The sequence below is a fragment of the Chrysochloris asiatica genome, unplaced genomic scaffold, assembly GCF_000296735.1.
Source record: "Chrysochloris asiatica unplaced genomic scaffold, ChrAsi1.0 scaffold00043, whole genome shotgun sequence".
Taxonomy (NCBI): domain Eukaryota; kingdom Metazoa; phylum Chordata; class Mammalia; order Afrosoricida; family Chrysochloridae; genus Chrysochloris; species Chrysochloris asiatica.
The window spans coordinates 21,365,294-21,387,083 of NW_006408561.1; the positions used below are offsets into that span (position 1 = coordinate 21,365,294).

The 21,790-nt window shown below is 34.4% G+C and overlaps 1 protein-coding gene across 3 annotated transcripts in view; it reads left to right on the top strand.

The window, feature by feature from the left end:
• ECT2 (epithelial cell transforming sequence 2 oncogene) overlaps positions 1-21,790 on the top strand; it is a 66,856-nt gene that overhangs the window by 36,556 nt on the left and 8,510 nt on the right. For all 3 annotated transcript variants that reach the window (XM_006861847.1, XM_006861848.1, XM_006861846.1), the window contains 7 exons: positions 966-1,076; positions 1,988-2,084; positions 4,143-4,224; positions 9,790-9,868; positions 10,037-10,156; positions 14,972-15,110; positions 17,408-17,562. In XM_006861847.1, the coding sequence (XP_006861909.1) occupies positions 966-1,076; positions 1,988-2,084; positions 4,143-4,224; positions 9,790-9,868; positions 10,037-10,156; positions 14,972-15,110; positions 17,408-17,562 (783 nt within the window). The remainder of the gene's footprint in view (positions 1-965; positions 1,077-1,987; positions 2,085-4,142; positions 4,225-9,789; positions 9,869-10,036; positions 10,157-14,971; positions 15,111-17,407; positions 17,563-21,790) is intronic.

A 21,790-nucleotide genomic window follows, 5' to 3' on the forward strand; every position in this document is an offset into this window, starting at 1 on the left:
TCCTGATATGCCACATTCTTCGTATAATCCAGCATCTCTGATTATTTTGCTCAGAATACAGATAGAATAAGTATGGTGATAGGATACAGCCCTGGTGCACATCTTTCCTGATTTTTTTTTTATCAATTAAGTATCTTTAGGAGACCTGGAGTGTCACTTTAGGATTAGACTGCTAACCACAAGATTGGCAGTTCAAACCCACAAGCTGCTTTTTGTAAACTCTGCGCAGAGTCAGTATGAGTTGGAATTGATTCATTGGCAGTTAACAACAAGTACCCACTTGGGCTCTTGGTGTGACACCATAATATCAGCACTGGACTGAACCACAAGATCAGCAGTTCAAATCTACCAGCTGCTCATCGGAAATCCTATACAGGGTTGCTATGAGTCGAAACCACCTTGAGCACTTAACAATGAGAACAGCAATATCCACTTGTTCTGTTTGAACAACTACCTCTTGATTTATGTGCAGGCTCCAAATGAGCACATGCATTTATAGACATTTTAAATATGACGTCATCTTTATATCAGTGAAATAAGCCTTAATATGCTTTTGCTTCTATCTGATTCTTTGCTACTCAAGTTTTGTCTGTGTGTGCCCATTGATTTGTTTTTTATTTCATAATGAAGTCTTTCCTAAAATGGTTCCAAATGATAAGCACTGGACTGTGGACTATCAAATCTGTAGTTTGACCCTACCAGTCACTTCATAAAAGAAAGATGAGGCTTTTTGCTCTCTCGAAGATTTCAAAGTCTCAGAAACACTATACAGGGTCACAATGAGTTGGAACTGACTTGAAGGCACTTAAGAACATCAAAGATGTTTATAAAATTAATTGCTATATTTAACTTGAGAAGAAACTTAAATGTTTCATTTGAATGCATTATGTAAGATAGTATGTTTGAATAGAAGTTTTATCATCTAAAGATATGAATAACAACTTAGTGTTTTCTTTACTTTCTAGTCGAAGGATTTGATAAAAACATATCCTCCCTTTGTAAACTTCTTTGAAATGAGCAAGGAAACAATTATTAAATGTGAAAAACAGAAACCAAGATTTCATGCTTTTCTGAAGGTATTTGTCTTTCAAATTAGAATCTGGGAATCATTTGTGAAGGAATGTTTTTAAAAATTTATATTAAAATATATAATTTTAGTAATGTATTCCATGTAAGAATACCTTTATGATAGCTGTTAAATTTAGTTGTACTTGAAGGTGGTAATAATGTTTAGCTTCAGAAGATTTGACATAATAGGTAGGTAGTAGAGGCAGCTGGATGAGAGAATATTATAATGTCATATATATTTTAATTTTCAAAAACTGAAAATTCTGAAGCAGGGTTTTTATTTTAAGCCATTAATTTTTTCTCTGTATCAAATACCTTACTGTCCTTATCTAAAAGTATCATTGTAATTTATGTATGTATGTTTCTATGAATTGAGTTCTGGTGTGGCACTGTGGGATAAAGCACTGGACCACAAAATTGGTTTGAATCACGAGGTGGTGGTTCAAACTCACTAGCTGCTCCTTGGAAACTATACAGGTTGCTATGAGACAACCAATTCGACCACACTTAACAACAAAAAAACAAAAATATATGTATGTATTTTTGAATTGTGTAAGTTTTAGAGAAATTTAAAAGTGGGATATATAAAGTATGTAGTAGAACTTGTTTTCTGTTTGATCTGTGAACTCTGGAAGATTACTGTTTTTTCCACATATAATGTACACATACACATATAATGTACATATGCATAGAATGCTTACAGCGCTTACAGGAAACTGGGTGTCTGGAAATTAGCAAAAATCGTATTTCTACGTACATTATTTTTATAAAAGTACTCTATTTAACCACAGTAGTATTCTGCGAATCCACCAGTACCCATCCTGTCCTGCTTGTTTTTATTAGGACCACTGATAGGATAGGATGTAAGATAGCCAAAATCATTCCTTCTTAAATTATTGACTATGTTCATCTTTTTCAGATAAACCAAGCTAAACCAGAATGTGGACGGCAGAGCCTTGTTGAACTTCTAATCCGTCCAGTACAGAGGCTACCCAGTGTTGCGCTACTTTTAAATGGTACTAGTAGGATCTGTTTTCAAACTATTTTAGATATTGTCATGTAATTTTTTATTTTTCTTTCTTAAAAAAGGTGAAATACTAATGTTCATATACCTCTAAGACTTCTGCATTGTAGTTATCTCTTTTACAAAGAAAACAAATTTATGCATGTATATGGTCTTAAAAAATAATCCCTGATGCCATAAAAATTCCATCTGGACTGAACTACTTCGTTTTGATATCATTTATATTAGCTAGTGTTACTGTATTTTCAATTTATCCTGTCAAAATCTTTATAAATTTTGTGGTATGTCAATAATTCAGAGTTAATTTACGTGCATGTAAACTCGAAGTTTATCTATAAAACCACAAGAGAGATGACTGGTATGTCCCAAATTTTTTAGTCTTTTTCTGAATTGTAATAAAGTTCTGTAGATTTAACCTTATGGGTACCTTGTTTTAGCCTTAGATTGTTCAAAACACTATTGAAACATATCCGTATTCTCTATTTTACACTTATAACTCGAGTAGTTAAGTTTTACAGCAGAGAGTTAAATCTTTGAATAGATTTTGCTTGTAGTCAAAAAAAAAAAAAATTATGTATATGTTGGTACATTTAGCGAATAAACTAGTGAACATTTTTATGGAAGTGTGAATTTTTTATCTTATTAAAAATTAGGTATGAAAAATTAACTACACAAAGAAATAAGTTTGTAATAAAGCATTTTGATTCCTCAACCATAACTAGAGTATTATATCCAGGACAAGGAAGCTAATTTTCAGACTCTGTTTAATCTACTTTTTAAAAAAAGTGTGATATTACAGTAATAAAGCGTCTCATGATTTTTCTTTAGCGTTATCTAACATAATCGAGAGTTATTAGCTTATAAATTGATTTCCCTACACTTTTCAACACCTAGACTATAAAACTAATAATAAAGGGCTTCAAAGATTTCATTGAATAATGGAACTGAAAGATGCTGGAGTTTTCCCATGATCTTTTTGAAGCCCCCTTGGATATGAAAATACCTTTACGTTTCCAAAGATATATATATACATACACATATGGCTGGCTGTGTGCCATGGAGTCGGTTCCGACTCATAGTGAACCTATACAGGGTTTCTGAGGCTGTAAATCTTTACGGGAGCAGAACACCTCATCTTTCTCCTGCAGCACAACTAGTAGTTTCGAACTGTAGACCTTGCGGTTCGCAGCCCAATTTGTAACTACTACGCTACCATATATATATATATATATTTGCTAATTTTAAGTGCTCATTTATGTAACTAAAACGAACTTGATGTCTGAATTTTTTAATATTCCATTTAGATGATTAGGTGGGTGGATATTGTGGCAGATTGTGAATAGATTTGGTAAGAATGTGCCATGGATGGCATGGAATGAAAATCTGTATACGAAAAGTCAAAGTATATAGATTTCATGGACCTTGCAACTAAACAAAATCCTTTTTAAGGTTACCAAATATTCTGATAGAGCTATGGCCTCCAGTATGAAATGTAACATATATAGTGATTTCTGAGCTAATTAGGGTTATGTGTTTTTATTCAGTAGAGGAATTTAGGAGCCCACAGCTTTTATTGGAAGTGAGAAAGCAGTGTAAGAACACTTGTGTTCCTTATTCTTAAAATTAAGTCAGTAAAAAGATAAAGTAACCTTAACAAATGGGTAAGAGAACTTTCCTATTAAAGTAACATTGCTTAAAATTTAAAAAAAAATAAAAATAAACCAGTCTATGGGGTCCTAGTGCGGCGCTATAAGATAAGTAGTGGACTGCTGATCACAAGGTTAGTGGTTCAAACCCACCAGTCGCTCCTTAGAAACCCTGTACAGGGTCACTATGACTTGACAGCTCTTAACAACATAAGCTGCTTTGGCACTGTGGGGTAAGTACTGGACTGTGAACCACAAGGCCAGCAGTTCAAACCTACCAGCTGTTCCTTGGAAATGCTATACAAGTTACTGTTAGTTGAACACAACAACTCAATGGCAGTTAACAACAGTAATGTGTTACAATTTTGTTTGGAAAACCACTGAATTTTTAAAAATCATTACAGATCTCAAGAAACACACAACTGATGAAAATCCTGATAAAAGCACTCTAGAAAAAGCTATTGGATCTTTAAAGGAAGTAATGACGTAAGTGCCTTACTTTATCTTTCTTAAATGTTGGAATACATTTGATGGCAGTGGGTATTGTTTCTTAGATTTAAAATGAAATTGTAAATGGAGAGGAAAATATCAATAGTAAATTTTTGTAAAAGAATAAGTAAATTATTTTTTATTGATGACAAATATAAGATTATATTGATTAATCAAACAATGCTTTAGAAAATTGGAAATGTTAATGGTCTACGAATGCTATTTTCTTCATATATCTCTAGTCATAAGCTTGTTTTCGTCTTTATATTCATGTTAACTGCCCAAGTGTGACCTCAGAGTGTGACCATGGTGAAATAAAAAGGAAAGGTTAATACTTTATCGCTTTTATTTGAGACTTTTTGTTTATCTTAAATTTCATGGAATTAGATTTGTAATTTTGGTCAGAGGTATATGAAAAGTACCAATTCAGTGAAATTGATTTGGGCAGATTGGTTGTTAAATTTAGGTCCAATTTGCCGGCATAACTCTAATCAAGAAATTACATTTTTCACCTGTTATGAACAAAGTTGAAAACTGTTATTAACTTTTTTGCCTCACAACAAAAGCATTCAAACTCTTGGGACTTTATGTATAATGTGTTGCATAGATTTAATTACATGATACCTGAAATTGTGTATGAAAGACTTTCTTAAAATTATCAGCCAGGTTCACGCTTTTGATTTGCTTTCTATAACCAGGATAAAAGGGTTGAGGCTATGATAGTGATGATTTTCTATATTTAACATTTTATGATTTAAGTATTCTGACATATTCTGTGTACTTTGGTCCTTTCTACAAAATCTGTCAATTAGGGTTGGTATTAACATGCTTTTACAAAAGAGAAAAGCTGAGAAGTTATGATTTGTCCAATTTATCTTTTTAGTGGCAAATTTGAGACTAAAATATATGTCTGAAATTATATATATGAATTCCAGCTCTACTTTATGATGGTCGTTCATGCTGGTTTTTATTTACATGCAGCATAAATATTAAAAGTAACTGAAATATGGCATGAACTAGTCATTTGACCCGTTGCCTCCCTTAAAATTGTGTCAAACTCGCTACTTATACGGATGACCTGAGCTAATAAATGATTAAAGATTTGTAAGCTCATAGTAGATTTTCAATAAATGTTGAATTATTTTGAGATTAGTCTTCGTTGTATGTATCAGTGCTTCACTTCTTTTTCTTGTTTTCTGTTGTATGGTTACACCACACTTATTCATTCACATGTTGAAAAACATTTTCATAATTAATTTGATAAATAATGTTTTTGACTGTGAGAAACCTCCTGTGAACATTTGGGATTTAAGTCTATGCATAGATATATGCTTGTGTAAATTCCTGGGAGTAGAGGCCATAGAATAGGCTTATGTGCTACTTTTAGGAAACTGCTAGACTGTTTATAAGTGCTTGTACTATTTTATATCCTACCAGCATTTACATAGTAGGTTCTAGTACAGTGTTGAATGGCAGTAGCTGGGGTTTATATCTTGTCTTCTTCCTGATTTTAGGGGAACTGGAATTTTTGTAGATTTCCTTATTCAAGTGGAACAAGTTTGTGATGTGGTCCTTCTATCATGAAAGGATGTTAGCTTTTTGTCAAATGCTTTTTATACATTTAATGCTATCTGTCCTTTAATCTATTGGTATAAATTGATCTTTATGTTGTAAACCTACTTTGTCAAGGTATATAAGCTTTTTTTTTTGTATTATTTGTTTGCTTCGCTAGTATCTTGTTGAGAATTTTTGTGTCCATATTCGTAAGGGATATTGGTTTACAGATTTTTTTTTTAATGGTAATATTATCTGGTTTTGGTATTAGGGTGGTTGTTGTTAAGTACCATTGAATCAGGGAACGGCTAGTGAGTTTGAACTGCGCACCTTGCTGTTCAAATCAACCCTGAGGTCAAGTGCGTATCCTATGACACTACACCAGGACTTCTTATGTATAGCTACCATTTACTTGTGGTCTGGTGGTTATACAGCGCCACACCAAGGACTGGTTGGATAGAATAAGTTGAAAAGTGTTCTGCTTTTTCTATTTTTGGAAACATTTGTAAAGCATTCATATAAGTCTTCAGCTGGTTGGAAGAATTCATCAGTGAAACCATCTGGTTCTAGGCTTTTTATTGTAAGAAATTTAAAAAGATAAAATTCAGTCTCATAGATTTAGATCTATTCAAATTTTCTATTTCTTCTTGAGTCAGTTTCTGTGGTTTGTATCTTTTTAAGATTTTGTCTATTGCATTTAAATTATCTAATCTTTTGGCATACAGTTGTTCCCAGTAGTTTCTTATCTTTTTCTATAACATTGGTAATGATTGTTCCTCTTTTCATCTCAGTGTTTCCTTTTTTGCTTCCCTTGTTCAGTCCATAATTTTTTACTTTTTACATTTTCTTTCTTTAATTTTTACTCTCATCTTTAATAGTTTCTTCATTTTGCCTGCATTAAGTTTGTTCTCCTTTTTTTTTCATTATCTTAAGGTAGGAGATATTTCTTCTTTTTTTAATGTAAGCTTTTACATTTACGCATGTACTTCCAAGCAGTGCTTCAGCTGCGTCCTATAAGTTTTGATTTGTTATGGTTTAGTTTTTTGTGTTTTTTTTTTTAAATTTATCTCAAAGTATATTCTAATATAACTTGTTATTTCTTATAGAGCCATTGTTTATTTAGAAGTGTGTTTAATTTCCACATAGCTATGACTTCTCAAAATTTTCTTTCAGTTATTTCTTATTTCACTCCATTGTTGTTGGAGAACATACATTGTATGTCTCAGGATGTGGTCTTCCCTTGTACAGTTGAATATATATTCTGCTGTTATTGTATGAATGTTTTATAAATGTCTATTAGATCTAGTTTGATATTGTTATTCAAATCTTATTTCCTTTTTATCTGTGGTATTACTATAGCAACTAATGTTTTGGTTACTGCTTTGATACGAACTTCTTTCTTTTCAGTATACTTTATCCATCAATCAACAATTTTTCATGTTCCTATATTAAATGTTTTAGGCTGAGCTTCGAGACACAAATGCACTGCTGTCTCCACTTCATAATCAGAGGTGAATCTTAGTCCTCGAAGGATTGCTTTCAGGGGCCAAACAGATGAAAGTCAATGGAGCAAGATTATCACTTTAGGGAGGATGCTTTGACACTTCTAAAGGAAGTTTTTGCAGTGTCAACAGTATGGGCAGATGTGTGTAGATAGGCATTGTCATGCAAGATGACAATGCCGTTGGATAGCAGTCTTCTGCATTTAATTTGTAGTTTACACTCCGGCTTTTCAGTGAGCATCTCACTGTAATGAGTACTGTTGATTGTTCAGCCTTTTTCCTTGTTAGTGTTTCAGTACTGGTCCTTGAGAAACCCAGAAAACTGTAAGCATCAATTTTCCAGCTTATGGTTGACTTGAACTTTTTGTTGGTCTGTGATTGACGATGTTTCCATTCCATACTCTTCCCTTTACTCTCAGACTTAAAGTGATGAATCCATGTCTTGTCATCAGTAATGATTTTTTTAAAAGAAACGTTTACCATCCTTTGGGTATTGGTTCAAATTTTGTATGCAGATGTCCAAACACTTCTGTTTATGCTCTTCTGTGAGTTGTTTTGGTACCCATCTCACACAAACTTTTTTGAAACCCATGTCTGTCATGAATTATTTCATAGGCAGAGCCATGGCTGATTTGCTGTATAATCAATCCACTGCCATTCGTCTATTCCACAGAATCATTTCATGTGCATGCTCAATGTTGTCATCAGCTGAGAACGTGGACGGGCATGTTAACATAGCTGGATAGTGGATAATTTTTGACTCCCCTTCATATTTATGGAGTTTCTTATATTACACTTATTTACCATTTCTGCTTCTCATCCTTCAGTTGCTTTATTTACCATCTATCCTTTACTCTCATATAGGTCTTTGTTCACTACTTTTTTGATCATGGTATTTCTTCATGTAGCTTTCTTTGTGGTTTTGTGCTTGAGGTTTCTTGAACTTCTTTCATTTCTGATTTTATAGCTTTTCTCAAATTTGTATATTTTCAACATATTTCTTTTCTGTCCCCCTATCCAGTCTCCTTTTGTGATATTAAATTGCACATTTATTTTGTTTTTTAAATCTACCCCTCAGATTACTGATTTTCCCCACATCTTTTTTCTCTGTTTTGTTAGGCTAGTGTCTACGGCTTACCTCCAATTTCATTAATCTTTTACAATGCATAATCCAGTGTATATTTCATCTAAGATATTGTAGCATTCATCTCTGAACTTTGATTTGCTTCTTTTAAAAATATCTTCTATGTGTCTGCTTCATCTGTGTCATTTCTGTTTTAGTTTTAATTTATTGATTGTTTCTCTTTTCATTCATTATGTGCCATATTTTCCTGCCTTGTTATATGCTAGGTAGTGTTTTATTGGATTCCAGGCACTGTTAATTTTACTTTATTGATTGGTTGATATTTTTGTGTTTCTATAGTAATTTTGAACTTTTTTTGTGATGCATTTAAGTTACTTGTTTGATCTTTTCATGTCTTGCTTCTAAAACTTTGTTAGGCAGAATCAGAACAGCATTTATTTATTTCCTTCACTACTGAGACATGCATGACCCTTCACAGGAAATCATGGATTTCCACTGATAAATGGAAACAGACTATTCTATGCCATGTGAGTGCTGGCCACTGTTATGAACTGCTCTTTTTGAGTGTTTCTTTACTTAACCTTCAGTAATTTCCTTGTACATACATATGTAATGCTCAGCACTCAATGGGAAACTTCTGAAAATCTATGGAGTTCTCTGTGCAACTTTCTTTTCCAGTATCTGCCCTGTAGATACGATCTCTGTATTTATTTGGGGAAAAAAAGCTGAGCACTGCTTGTGCTTTATATGCATGTGGAAAACTTTGTATGGGCTGGGATCCAGGGCACTTATAAGGCTCACCTTGTTTGCTTCCTGTTGAATAGGATTCAATGTCTTTAGATTTTGACTTTATGTTTTACATTATATTAAGCAGGAAGGTAAATCCAGTCTTGTCTGAAAGCAGCAGTTTTTGTTTTTAATAAAACATTTAGCATGTGATTTAGGAATGACTTGTATAAAATCTTAACTGTGCTTATCAATAGAAATTCATAATTTTGTATGTTAAGCTGAAGTTTGACAGGTTTAATGTGTTATAAAGCATGTAGTAAAACATTTTCTGAAGGATCGGCTATGTTTTTGGTTTTAATGCAGTTACAATACTTTGTTGTTAGGTGCTGTCGAGTTGGTATAGACTCATGGGATGTTGTATAGGGTTTTTTGAGGAGTGACTGGTAGGTAAGTTTAAACTGCTTATCTTGTGCTTGGGAGTCCCATGTTTACCTGTAGTGCCAGACCAGGAATCCATGGTACTTTATTTATATATTTATATATACACGCACACTTTATATATTATGTATTTATATATTATATATATGCTTCCACAAGGAAGTACATGTCTTAAGTAACTTGGTGAATATTTTATGTAACTTTACGTTCTGTTGTTTGGAAAGTTAAAGCTTTAAAAATAACTTAATATTTCAGGCATATTAATGAGGACAAGAGAAAAACAGAAGCCCGAAAGCAAATTTTTGATGTTTTTTATGAAGTAGATGGATGCCCAGTAAGTATTCTTTTTTGAAAGGTGATTTTTTTTTTTTTTTCGTTTTTTTTGAAGTTTCTATAGTTCAAAAATATAAACTGAATTTTGAAACCATTTTCTTTATTTAAACTTTTGTTTTATTGCTTAATACCAAGTGATCTTTGTTTATTAATTTTATAATCTGTGCAGGCTAATCTTTTATCTTCTCACCGAAGCTTAGTACAAAGAGTTGAAACAATTTCCATAGGTGATTACCCTTGTGACAGAGGAGAACCAGTGACTCTCTTCCTCTTCAATGACTGCCTGGAGGTAAAGTTGTAGTTAGTGGAATAGAATAAAATAACACTACTGATTTTTTTTTGTTACTTACCTAAAAATTTATAACCGAGTTTTGATGGAAGTAGAAGTTTCATGTCAAATCATCACATTTTTAATATTGAGATAAATTTTTTATTTAATACTAGTAGTGGAGTGATTTAAGAAGAAGGTTTCATGTTAAGAAATATGATAAACTTTCATGATTTAATTCAAGTCACAATGAAAAGTTAGTTTATTTCCAAGCAAATAAATATGCAGGTGAAAAATTAGGGGAGGAGGTATTCTTGTTTCTGTGTTTTTATTCAAGATTTATGAAATAATTTGAGTGATACTTGTTGAAATTAAGTATATTTTTCCAATAAAGATGAAGTCAGTATTTTGTTGATTTACAAGATAAAACGATCATACAATATTATGAATACCTTATGATCCTCTGCTTCTGCCTTAAATCAGCAGGTTTTAGCTTGTATCACTCAATGATTATCATTCTAAACTTCTCATTTATACAAGTTAATTTTTAAACAAGACAGGCTAATAAGGGATATAAAGATGTGTATTTTCCTAAATGTCAGAGAGAAAATTGTTCATTCTGTTAAAACAGACACTAACAAGAAGACTTGTTTGACATTTCTGCTGTTGAGTAACATTCTATTGGCTCTGTCAGAGTAATTTGATGGGTTTCATTTCTCCTTAAAGTCTATATTTCTTCCTTTTATCCTTTTTAAAATTTCTTCTAGAAGTACCATTGAGTAGGTACCAACTCTTAGCCACTCTATATACAACAGAACGAAATACTGCCTGGTTCTGCACCAGTCTCCCAGTCATTGCTATGCTTGAGCACAATGCTGCTGCCCACTGTGCCAGTCCATCTTGTTGGGGTTCTTCCTCTTTTTCATTGACCCTCCCTTTACCAACCATGATGTCTTTCTCCAGCGCCTGGTCTTTCCTAATAATATATCCAAGGTATGAGAGGCGAAGTCTGGCCATCCTGGCTTCTGAGGAGCATTCTGGCTGTCCAGCTTCCAACACAGATTTTTGTTTGTCTGAAGTCCATGGTAATTTCAATATTCTTCTCCAACTCAAATGTATCAGTTCCTCTATTGTCTTCCTTATTCATTGCCCAACTTCTGCATATATAGGAGAACATATTGAAAACACCATGGCTTGGGTCAAAGCACACCTTAGTCCTCAAACTGACATCTTTGCTCTTGAATAGTTTAAAGAGGTTTTGTGCAGCAGGTTTGCCTAATGTAATAAATACATCATTTGATTTCTTGACTGCTGCTTTCGTGAGTGTTGATGGTCGACCCGAGCAAAATGAAGTCCTTGACAACTTCAATCTTTTTTCCAGTTATCTTGGTGTTATTTTCTCATCCAGTGGTGAGGATATTTGCTTTCTTTACATTGAGATACAACCCAAAATGAAGGCTATATTCTTTGGTCTTCATTAGTAGGTACATTAAGTCTTCTTTGCTTTGAGCAAATAAGGTTGTATTATCTGCGTTATCACAGGTTGTTAATGAGTCTTCCTCTGATTCAGTTTCTCAGATTATATTCTAAGCATACAGATTGGATAAACATGGTGAAAGAATACAACTCTGGTGCACACCTTTCCTAATTTTGAACCATTCGCTGTTCTTTGTTCTGTTCTAAAAACTGCTCCTTGGTTTATGTACAGTTCTTCATAAGCACAGTTTAGTGTCCTGGAATACTCACTCTCTACAGTGTTGTCCATAGCACAATGTTATCCTTAGTTTGTTATGATCCATATAACCGAAAGCCTTTGTGTAGTCAATAAAGCACAGTTAGACATCCTTCTGGCATTCTCTGCTTTCACCCAAGATCCATCTGTCATCAGCAGTGATATCCCTCATTCCCTGTCCTCTTCTGAGTCTGGCTTCAACCTCTGGTAGTTCTCCGCTAATATACTGTTGCAGCCATTTTTGGATTACCTTTAGTAAACTTTACTTACATGGGATATCAATGATAATTGTCCAGTGATTCCTGCATTCCACTGGATCCACCTGTCTTTGGAATGGGCACAGATATGAAACTCTTCCAGTCAGTTGACTAGGTAGCTGTCCTTCAAATCTCTTGGCATAGACAGGTGAGTGCCTCCTGTGCCACATCAGTTTGTTGAAAGATTGCAATTTGTATTCCATCTATTACTGATGCCTTGTTCTTTACCAGTGGTTTCAATGCACCTTGGACTTCTTCCTTCAGGATCATTGGGTCTTGAGCATATGCTGTTTCCTGAAATAATTGAACATTGACCATTTCATTTCGTGACTCTGTATTCCTTCCATCTCCTTTTGATACCTTTTGCATCATTCAATATTTTGCTGATTGCTGTTGTTAAGTACTGTCAATCTGGTTCCCACTCAATGCGATCATGTTTTGGACCATGTCTAAGGAACTGCTAATGAGTTTGAACCACCGACTTTGTGGTTCAAACCAAACTTGCAGTCCAGCATTTCATCCCACAGCGCCATACCAGGACTCTTTCAGTATTTTATGTCAAAGCTTGAATTTTTTTCATTAATTCTTTCAACTTGAAAAATCCAAAGTGTGTTCTTTCCTTTTGGTTTTCTAACTCTAGTTCTTTGCATATTTTGTTTTAATATTTGACGCGTCTACTCCAGCTAACCTCTGAAATTTTCTTTTCTACTCTTTTACCTCCTCATTTTTTCAGCATCTCTACACTGGAGAACAGGGTTTCTTCTGACATCTAGTTTTGTCTTTTCCTTCTTTTTTGTCTTCTTAATGACCTCTGCTTTCTTTCTGTATGATGTTCTTGATATCATCCCACAACTCTTCTGATCTTTGGTTTATGTATAGGTTCTTACTGAAACTAAACTAATTTTGGATTAAAGGATATATTTTCCTTTTTTATATTTTGTGTTATTTTGGTTTTTTGAAATGTCATTATTAGCGTTTTCATAAATATTAACAGTTGTTACCCTTATTTTTAATTTTCAAAAGAGAGCCTTAATAAAATCGTTTCAGTATTTTACTCAGGCCAACTTTTTAATTTATTTACCTTTTTCTTGTGATTTGGGTGAACATTTCAGAGTAAATTTGTTTTCCATACAACTGTTCATTACATACTTTGTTTCATGACATTATTTGCAGTCCTTACAGTATATAACAGCACTCTTGTTACTTCTCCTCTGTTTCCCATTTTTCATTCTTTGCTATTTCTTTAGCTGAGCTTTATCTCTGGACAATTGTTCTAAGATTGTGTACCTCCCTGCTGGTATCGTTCACTGTATACGCCTCTCTATGGTTTGTCAGCCAAATTTTATTAAAAGCATGTTTAAATATTAAAACACAAACAATTTATTTAATGGAAAAGTCGTTATTGCTTGTTTTTACTATGGTATTGTAAATGAACTTTTAATGCCCAAGCATAGATCTGTGTTGTATATTTTTCTCTGATGTCAATATGATACAGGCTTACCTGCTAACCAAAAAGCTACAGTTTGAATTCACTTTGTTGGAGAAGGAAGTATAGCAATCTGCTTCCTTAAAGATTGTGTAAAGTTCCGACTTAGAGAGAGGGATCCTATATTGGGTTTCTCAGGAGAGGCTGATGGGTTTGAATTACTGACCATGGTGGTTAGCTGTCTACTGTTTATTTTGCAGTGCCACACCAGAACTATATAGTCTTAGAAACCCTTTGAGGGGACAGTTCTGTTCTGTCTTGTTAGGGTCCCTATTAGTCGCGTGTAACTTAATGGCAGTGGATTTTTTGTTACTTTGTTTGTTTATATATATTTTTTGTAGTGGTTAGGGTCATGGCCTTTGGTCTTTTGTCATTAATCTTGTGTACTAACATTAAGTTGGTTGGTTATTTACCGTGGAGTAAGTTTCGACTCATAGCAACTCTACCGAGGGTTTCCAAGGTTGTAAATCTTTACGGGAGCAGCTAGACTTGTAACCACTATGCTACTGGAACTCCTTAACATAGTAGTACATTTTTCTTCCACATTTTGTATATTCGTGGTAACAAATTAATCTGTTTTTCAATGTTCTGATTAATCTCAATATACTTTTTATTTTAATATCTTTTTCTTGATTACTGTGACTACAAAAGAGATATTCTTTTTAAAATGGCAAAGTAATATACTATGCTTTCATGGAAATGAAAACAGTTTTAAATACCTTATAAAATTAATTCAAACTGACCACCCCCAAGAAAATCATGAATAATCCTAAGGTTCTCTCTGGTTTTGCTTCTGTTTTCAGTGTGTTCAATTTTTCATTTATTGAATGTTTTGTTAATATCGTCTCTTATATTGTCATCAGAGTAGGAACCATTTCTGTCTTATTCCTTCCTCTCTCATTGCTTTGCACAGCACCTGAAGTGTGAATTATGCTCTTAAACTGGTGAAACCAGCTTTTTTTTTTTTTTTTTTTTGCCTAATGCAGATTTTCCAGAGCCACTCTCTCTCTCTTCTCTTAAACCAAAGCCTTTTTTTTTTTTTTTTTTAAGATCACCTCATCCTTTGTTTCTATTGTTCTTCACCTAATTTCTAACTCTCTTACACCTCTCGGGACTTCTGAATCCCATCCCATCATCAGTTTTCCTAACTTTTGAGCTTTTCTCATATAAACATGACATATCTTGTATACAACAGGATCTTGTCAATAGCAACTATTTCTTATCACATAATGGCCATATAATGACTAGTAGTCAAGTGAACTGAATACAGATTATGTAATTAGTGCCATTTTTATTTTTGAAATGTAGTCTTTAATTGTTCTTACTCAGATTACTAGTGATTTCTTTTTTTCTATGTCCAGATAGCAAAGAAACGACACAAGGTTATTGGCAACTTTTGGAGTCCTCATGGCCAGACCCGACCCCCAACTTCTCTTAAGCATATTCATCTAATGCCTCTTTCTCAAATTAAGAAAGTGCTGGACATAAGAGAGACAGACGGTATGTTCCCTAAGAAACTGTTGGTTCAGTAAAATAATTTATTGTAAACTCTTTAAATATGGAGTCCTGGTGTGGTACTGTAGCATAAGCACTGGAACACAAGGTAAGAGCTTCAGACTTGCGAACCGCTCTTTGGAAACTTTACACAGGGTTGCTATTGAGTCTAAACCGACTCGATGGCACTTAATAATAGCATCTTTAAATATTGTCTGTCAAATCTTAATAAAGATAGACCAGTTCTGTATGTCTATCCCAGAGCACTCTTTAGGAACAGTGTTGAATTTTGATTTTCAAATGAAGCTCAGTGTGTATGATATCTTATTTCCTTAAGGAACAATAAAATATAGTTCTAGTTCACATTAGTACCCTAGGCCGTTCCTTCACCAAGACTTACTTTATTCCTTTAAATTCCAAAAGAAAGTCTTAGCTCTTTTCTACGTACTATATCTCTCCATTGTCAATGGCTGCATTATTAGAGATATAGTTAGGATATGAGCTAGGAGTAGACATGTGTGAAATGTGTGCACCCAAAGTAACAGTGGTAGACTTGACATGGGGTCAGATGTGCATTAAGAAAAATTTTGATCAGCACCTTTGTTAGTACTATCATTGCTGATGTCAGATGGATCTTGGCAGAAAGTAGAGAATACCAGAAAGATGTTTTATTGACTACTAAAAGGCTTTCGATTATGTGGATCATGACAAACTGGACAACATCGAGGAGAATGAGTATTCCAGAATATTTCATTGTACTTATGAGGAACTTGTACATAAACCAAGAGTTGGTTGTTGGAACAGAAGGAAACCTTGGATGGTTTAAAATGAGGAAATGTGTGCACCAGGGTTGTATTATTTCACCATACTTAGTCAGTGTGTCAGTGTGTATGCTGAGCAAATAATCTGAGAAACTGGATTTTATGAAGAAAATGTGGCAACAGGATTGGAGGAAGACTCATTTACAGCGATATGCAGGTGATACAGCCTTGCTAGCTGAAAATGAAGAAGACTTAAAATACTTAATTGATGAAGACTATAGTCTTTGGTATGGGTTGCACCTCAATATAAAGAGAAAAAAAAAAATCTTCACCACTGGACCAAGAAATAACATCAAGATAAATTGAGAGAAGATTGAAGTTGTCAAGAACTTCATTTTGCTTGGATCAGCCATCAGCACTCATGGAAGCAACAGTCAAGAAATCAAACGACATATTGCAGACAAATCTGCTGCACAAAACTCTTTAAAATGATCAATAGCAAAAGTGTCAGTTTGAAGACTAAGGTGCACCTGACCCCAGCTCTGGTATTTTCAGTAACCTCATATGCATGTGAAAATTGAGCAATGAGTAAAGAAAACTACAGAAAATTGATGCATTTAACTTATGGTACTAGAGGAGAATACTTATAGTATCATGGACTACCAAAAGAACAAACAAATCTGTGTTGGAAAAAGTACAGTCAGAATGTTTCTTAGAAGCCAGGATGGCTAGACTTCATCTTTTATACTTTGGACATACTATCAGGAGGGACCAGTCCCAGGAGAAAGACATCCTGCGTGATAAAACTGGATGGTCAGAGAAAAAGATGAAGACCCCCAACAAGATGGATTGGCACAGTGGCAGCAGCATTGGGCTCAAGCATAGCAATGATTGTGAGGTTGGCATAGAACCAGGCAGTAATTCATTCTGTTGTGCCTAAGGTCACTATTAGTAGCTACTGGCTTGACGATGCCTAACAACAACAGTAAAGCAATATCATCTGCTTCATTGATACTGGATTATGGGGTATGCATTGTTAAATTTTGGATATTAGGTATATATTAGATACAGTGCTTCTAAGCTAACATTGTAGAAACACACATTTAATAATTCACAATTAGAATTTTAATATTTGGATGTTGTATTTCTTTGAATTTAAGTATGTTGAGTAATTAAATGATTCTTAGAATGATAATTAAAAAGTCAGATTCTTGTAGAATTTTAAGAAGTCTAAGAATTTTAAGAAATTTAACATATCATTTAATGTTTCTCTTTATACTTCATCATAGAAAGTATTAAATACCATGCAAAGTACTGCTGTTTTAGTGTCAATAAGTTACTGTCGATTTTTTACATGGTGCCAGTTATAAGTCTTTCTAGTGCTTCCTCTTAATATGCTGAATTTTTTGTGTGATTGAAAAAGGTGAGGGGGTGGAGAAGAGATGTCATTGGAATTTTGTTATAAGTAGGGCATTGAACTTTTATTGATTTGTCATTTTCGAAGGAGTAACAATAATGCTTTTGGTTATTTTGGAACCCTAGATTGCCATAATGCTTTTGCCTTGCTTGTGAGGCCACCAACAGAGCAGGCAAATGTGCTGCTGAGTTTCCAGATGACATCAGAGGAACTTCCCAAGGAAAGCTGGCTAAAGTTGTTATGTCGACATGTAGCCAACACCATTTGTAAAGCAGATGCTGTAAGTTATTAAATCAGTATTTTAATGAAAGGATAAACATAGCTGTGCATGCAGACTAAATCTCTACATTTCTATTGACTTGTTACTTATGAATGTAGGAGAATTTTAGTTGTATGTCTATGTAGGGAAACGTATCTAATACATTTTTTTAAGTTCTTGACTTAATAGATAAGCTCTCATACCCTGGCTGCTCCTGTGGCTCCAATTTAATAAGTCTTTAGGACTTATAACATACCTTGTTATTGTCACTGGTGTTTTTCAGCATGACTGTAAAATAGAGTATTCTATTGTGTTCTGTTCTTTTATCATGTTGAAAGCAATATATGGATTGCTTTTCTTATCAAAACAAGTTGAAATTTGGCCAATACATTTGTTTGCACTCCAACTCATAGATCAGATACCATCAAGAGTATATAATTATCTTTACACCATAGAAGTTACAGTGAACATAGGTGAGAAATGGAAATACTGATGTTGAATGATTAGCTGGAAATCAAGTAGCTTGTAGTACATCTTAGATAATATATAGTTCTTTTAAAGGATAATTTGATATTATTTGGACTCCTGATCTGGTGCTGTAGGATCAGCAGTAGACTGCAAACCACAAATTCGGCAGTTCAAACCTACCATGTGCTCCTTGGAAACCCTATACAGGGTCACTATGAGTTGGAACGGACTCAATAACAACTTATAAAAAAGAGACATGACACAAACGGATAGATGTACACATGACATAGATTGAAGCGAATATATTGACGTAATGTTATTAAGCATTGTTGTGTTGGCTCTGGCTTATAGATAACCCTGTATAGGGGCAGCTGGTGGTTTTTAACTGCCAATGTTGTGGTTAGTAGTCCAGTAGTCTAGTGTTTATTCTATAGCACCACACAAGTGACCTTATTTTAGTATAATAGTTGTAGCTAAGGTTGTCTTGTACACATTCCTTATGACAAAACGTCGTATCATAGTCATAAGTCTAACCTTGAAAGACAGTGAGATATAAGTATGATTTTTAAAGTCAGTAGTACTAGATTTAAAGCTCTGTTAAATGCTTACAACAAAATACAAACTTTTGTTCATTAAAAATTCCTATGAGCCAAAAATATGTTATAATAAAGCATTGTCAGTTGCACAAAAGATTTCTACAAAAAATATAATGCTAGTGTATACAATAAGGAGCTCTGGTAGCGTAGTGGTTGTGATTCGGGCTGCTAACCTCAAGGTCGGCAGTTCAAAACTTCCAGCGGTTCCGTGGAAGAAAGATGAGGCGTTCTGTTCCCGTAAAGATTTGCAGCCTCGGAAACCCTGTGCAGGGTCACTGTGAGTCGGAACCGACTCTACGGTACTTTAACAACAACAAGTGTATACAATAGAACAGTGGATAGACATTATAATAGAACGTTTGTTAAAAAGTTTACAAAACTGCCTATTAAAAGGAAGAATTATTGTTTTACATTTCTAGGTAGTCATTTGGGGTCGTTGGGTGGGTAGTAGTCTAGGATAAGCAGTGGACTGGAACTACAAGGTCAGCAGTTCAAATCCACCAGTGGCTCCTTGGAAACCCTATACTGTGTCATTTTGAGTCAGAATCGACTCCATGGCACTTAATGTCAACAATGTAGTCATTTATAAAATAGCTTTCTTTGTAGTATAGTGTTGTTAAGTGCCTTTGTATCAGTTCTGACTGATAGCGACCTTATATAGTTTCTGAGGCTGTAAATCTCTGCGGGTGCAGAAAGCCTCATTTTTCACCTGGGGAGCAACTGGTGGGCTTGAACTGCCAACCTTGTCATTCTTAGTCCAGTACCTATCCTATAGAGTCCCAGATGGTATATGAGGCCCTTTTCAAATTTCTAACTTTAATCTGAAAGGTAACAGGTCATAGAATGTTTTCTTTATAACACAGTCTATTTTTAGCCATAATATGCTAATCCTAGAACTGAAATATTAAACAAAAAATGAAAAAAGTTCATTTTGTTTTATATTAAATTATTAGCCACAAGATGGCAGCAAACGTTTAACTATGTCCTGGTTTTTACTGCCATAAGCCCACAAAATTCTTATACACTGTTGGAAAATTCAGATACTCAGTGATTTCAGTTGAATCCTTTTTTGCATTTAAAATTCTACTCATAGTAAACTAAAAAATAAGCCCTGAGTCATTGTCTTATTGTTTAGAACATTTGACAATGCTGAAGATAAAATGTTTCTAAATATACGAGTTAGTTTCAAAAGGTTTGTGGGGAAATACCATTATCTTTCAATTCAATTTTTCCACAAGCTTTTTGAAACCCCTTCGCTTAAATCTCAAATCCTTGCCCAGAAATATAAACATCGGCATGAAGTTTTCTTCAGAATTGTGCATTTCTTGTTGGATTTATTTGCAGGTAATTTTTCTCTTTATGTTGTTGTTATGTGCCGTGGAGTCGGTTCCGACTCATAGCGACCCTGTACAAGGTTTCTGAGGCTGTATATCTTTATGGGAGCAGAAAGCCTTTTCTCTCCTGCGGGGCAGCTGGTAGTTTCGAACTGCTGACGTTAAGGTTCGCAGCCTGATTCGTAACCACTATATGCTACCAGAGCTTTTTATAATGTCATAAAAAATGAATTGTTTACTGTGTCTAACTTGTTTTTTATATACAGGTGAATCTTCGTAAGTTGACTCCTTCAGAGTGCGCAGTTACAAATACTTTGTAGGTTAAAAACAAAACATAATGAAGGAAAAAAATATTTTTTAAAGCTTATTAAAACATAGTTTTTCTGAATTTCATGCTGTATCTTTTGAATTTTAAATATTCATATTGAGTAGATTTCAATAAATGTTGAATGAATGTAGACATGTTTATGAAATGAAATCACAGCTGTGCTTATTAATTTATGGTAGCCATATATATATAAATGTATGACATCAGATCCCTTAACTATGATACGGGAAGGCTTCATAATACCTGAGCCTTACAGATGTGTGTGGACAGGCAGGCAAGGAGACTGAGGGATTGGCAGAGCTCAGATCATAGTCCTGAATGCTTTGTTTCTCTTTGATTGGCAGAGATATTTTGTAGCTGTCTACATAATTGAGATGAAACAATTGAAAACCATTTGGAATTAGGGGCCTGGTGTGGCGCTGTCAATAAGAATAAGCAATAATCTGCTAACTGAAAGATTGATGGGTCAAACCCACCAGCCACTCTTTGGAAATCCTATATAGGGACACTGTATGTCAGAACCAGCTTAACAGACTTAACAACAACAGGATTTAAAGTAGTGTATAACAATTAAACATAAATACATAGATATTGATAGTCTTTTTCTATGCTAGCAATAACCAGTTAGAAAATGTATGAAGTGAAGACCCCCTGTTAAATTGAACTTGGTGTGAAATATCTAGGTACAGTTTTATAAGAAACCTGTGAAACCTATTTTAAGAAAATGACAGTACTTTCTGAAGACATCTGTGGTATTCTTCATTGAGAATGCTGACTGGCACAAAGATGTCAGTTTGTCTTTAATTAAGCTTATTGGAGTCCCTGTCTTAGTTATCCAAATGCTGCTGTAACATAAATACCACAAGTGGGCTGTCTTAAACAACCAGAAATTCATTCTCACAGTTTAGGAGGCTCGAAGTCCAAATTCAGAGTGCCAGCTCAAGGGGGAGACTTCCTCTTTATTGGCTTTGGGGAAAAATCCTCGCCTCCTTTCAGCATCTGTAGACCCCAGCATTCCTTGGAGATCTTCACACATCTTGGTAGCAGCTTTCTCCTGTATATAGGAGCTTCACAGTGCAGGGACCCCAAGTCCAGAGGATGTACACCATTCCTGGCTCTTCTGTCTTAATATTGGCAGTACATCTATCCCTCTGTTCGCTGCTCACTTCTCTCATTTTGTCTCAAAAGAAATGGACTCAAGTACAACTGAATCCTGTAGCTTGCATCTGGCCTCATTAATGAGAATTATAACACATGGGAGGGCTGATAACATCACATCGTGGGTGACTGCTTCATATAAAATCTCATCATGGAAGTGGATAGATACTACATCTTAACTGCTGAATCACTGAGAATGCTTGCCAAGCCAGATTGACAAAAAAACCTTAACTATCAGTCCTTGTGAGATCATATATGGAATGGTTCTAAAAGTGATTTCTAATTTAGAGAAAAAGCAGGCATGTTTTAGAAAATAATACTTTATGAGATATTTAATAAGATTTTTAATGCATGGTGCTAAGACA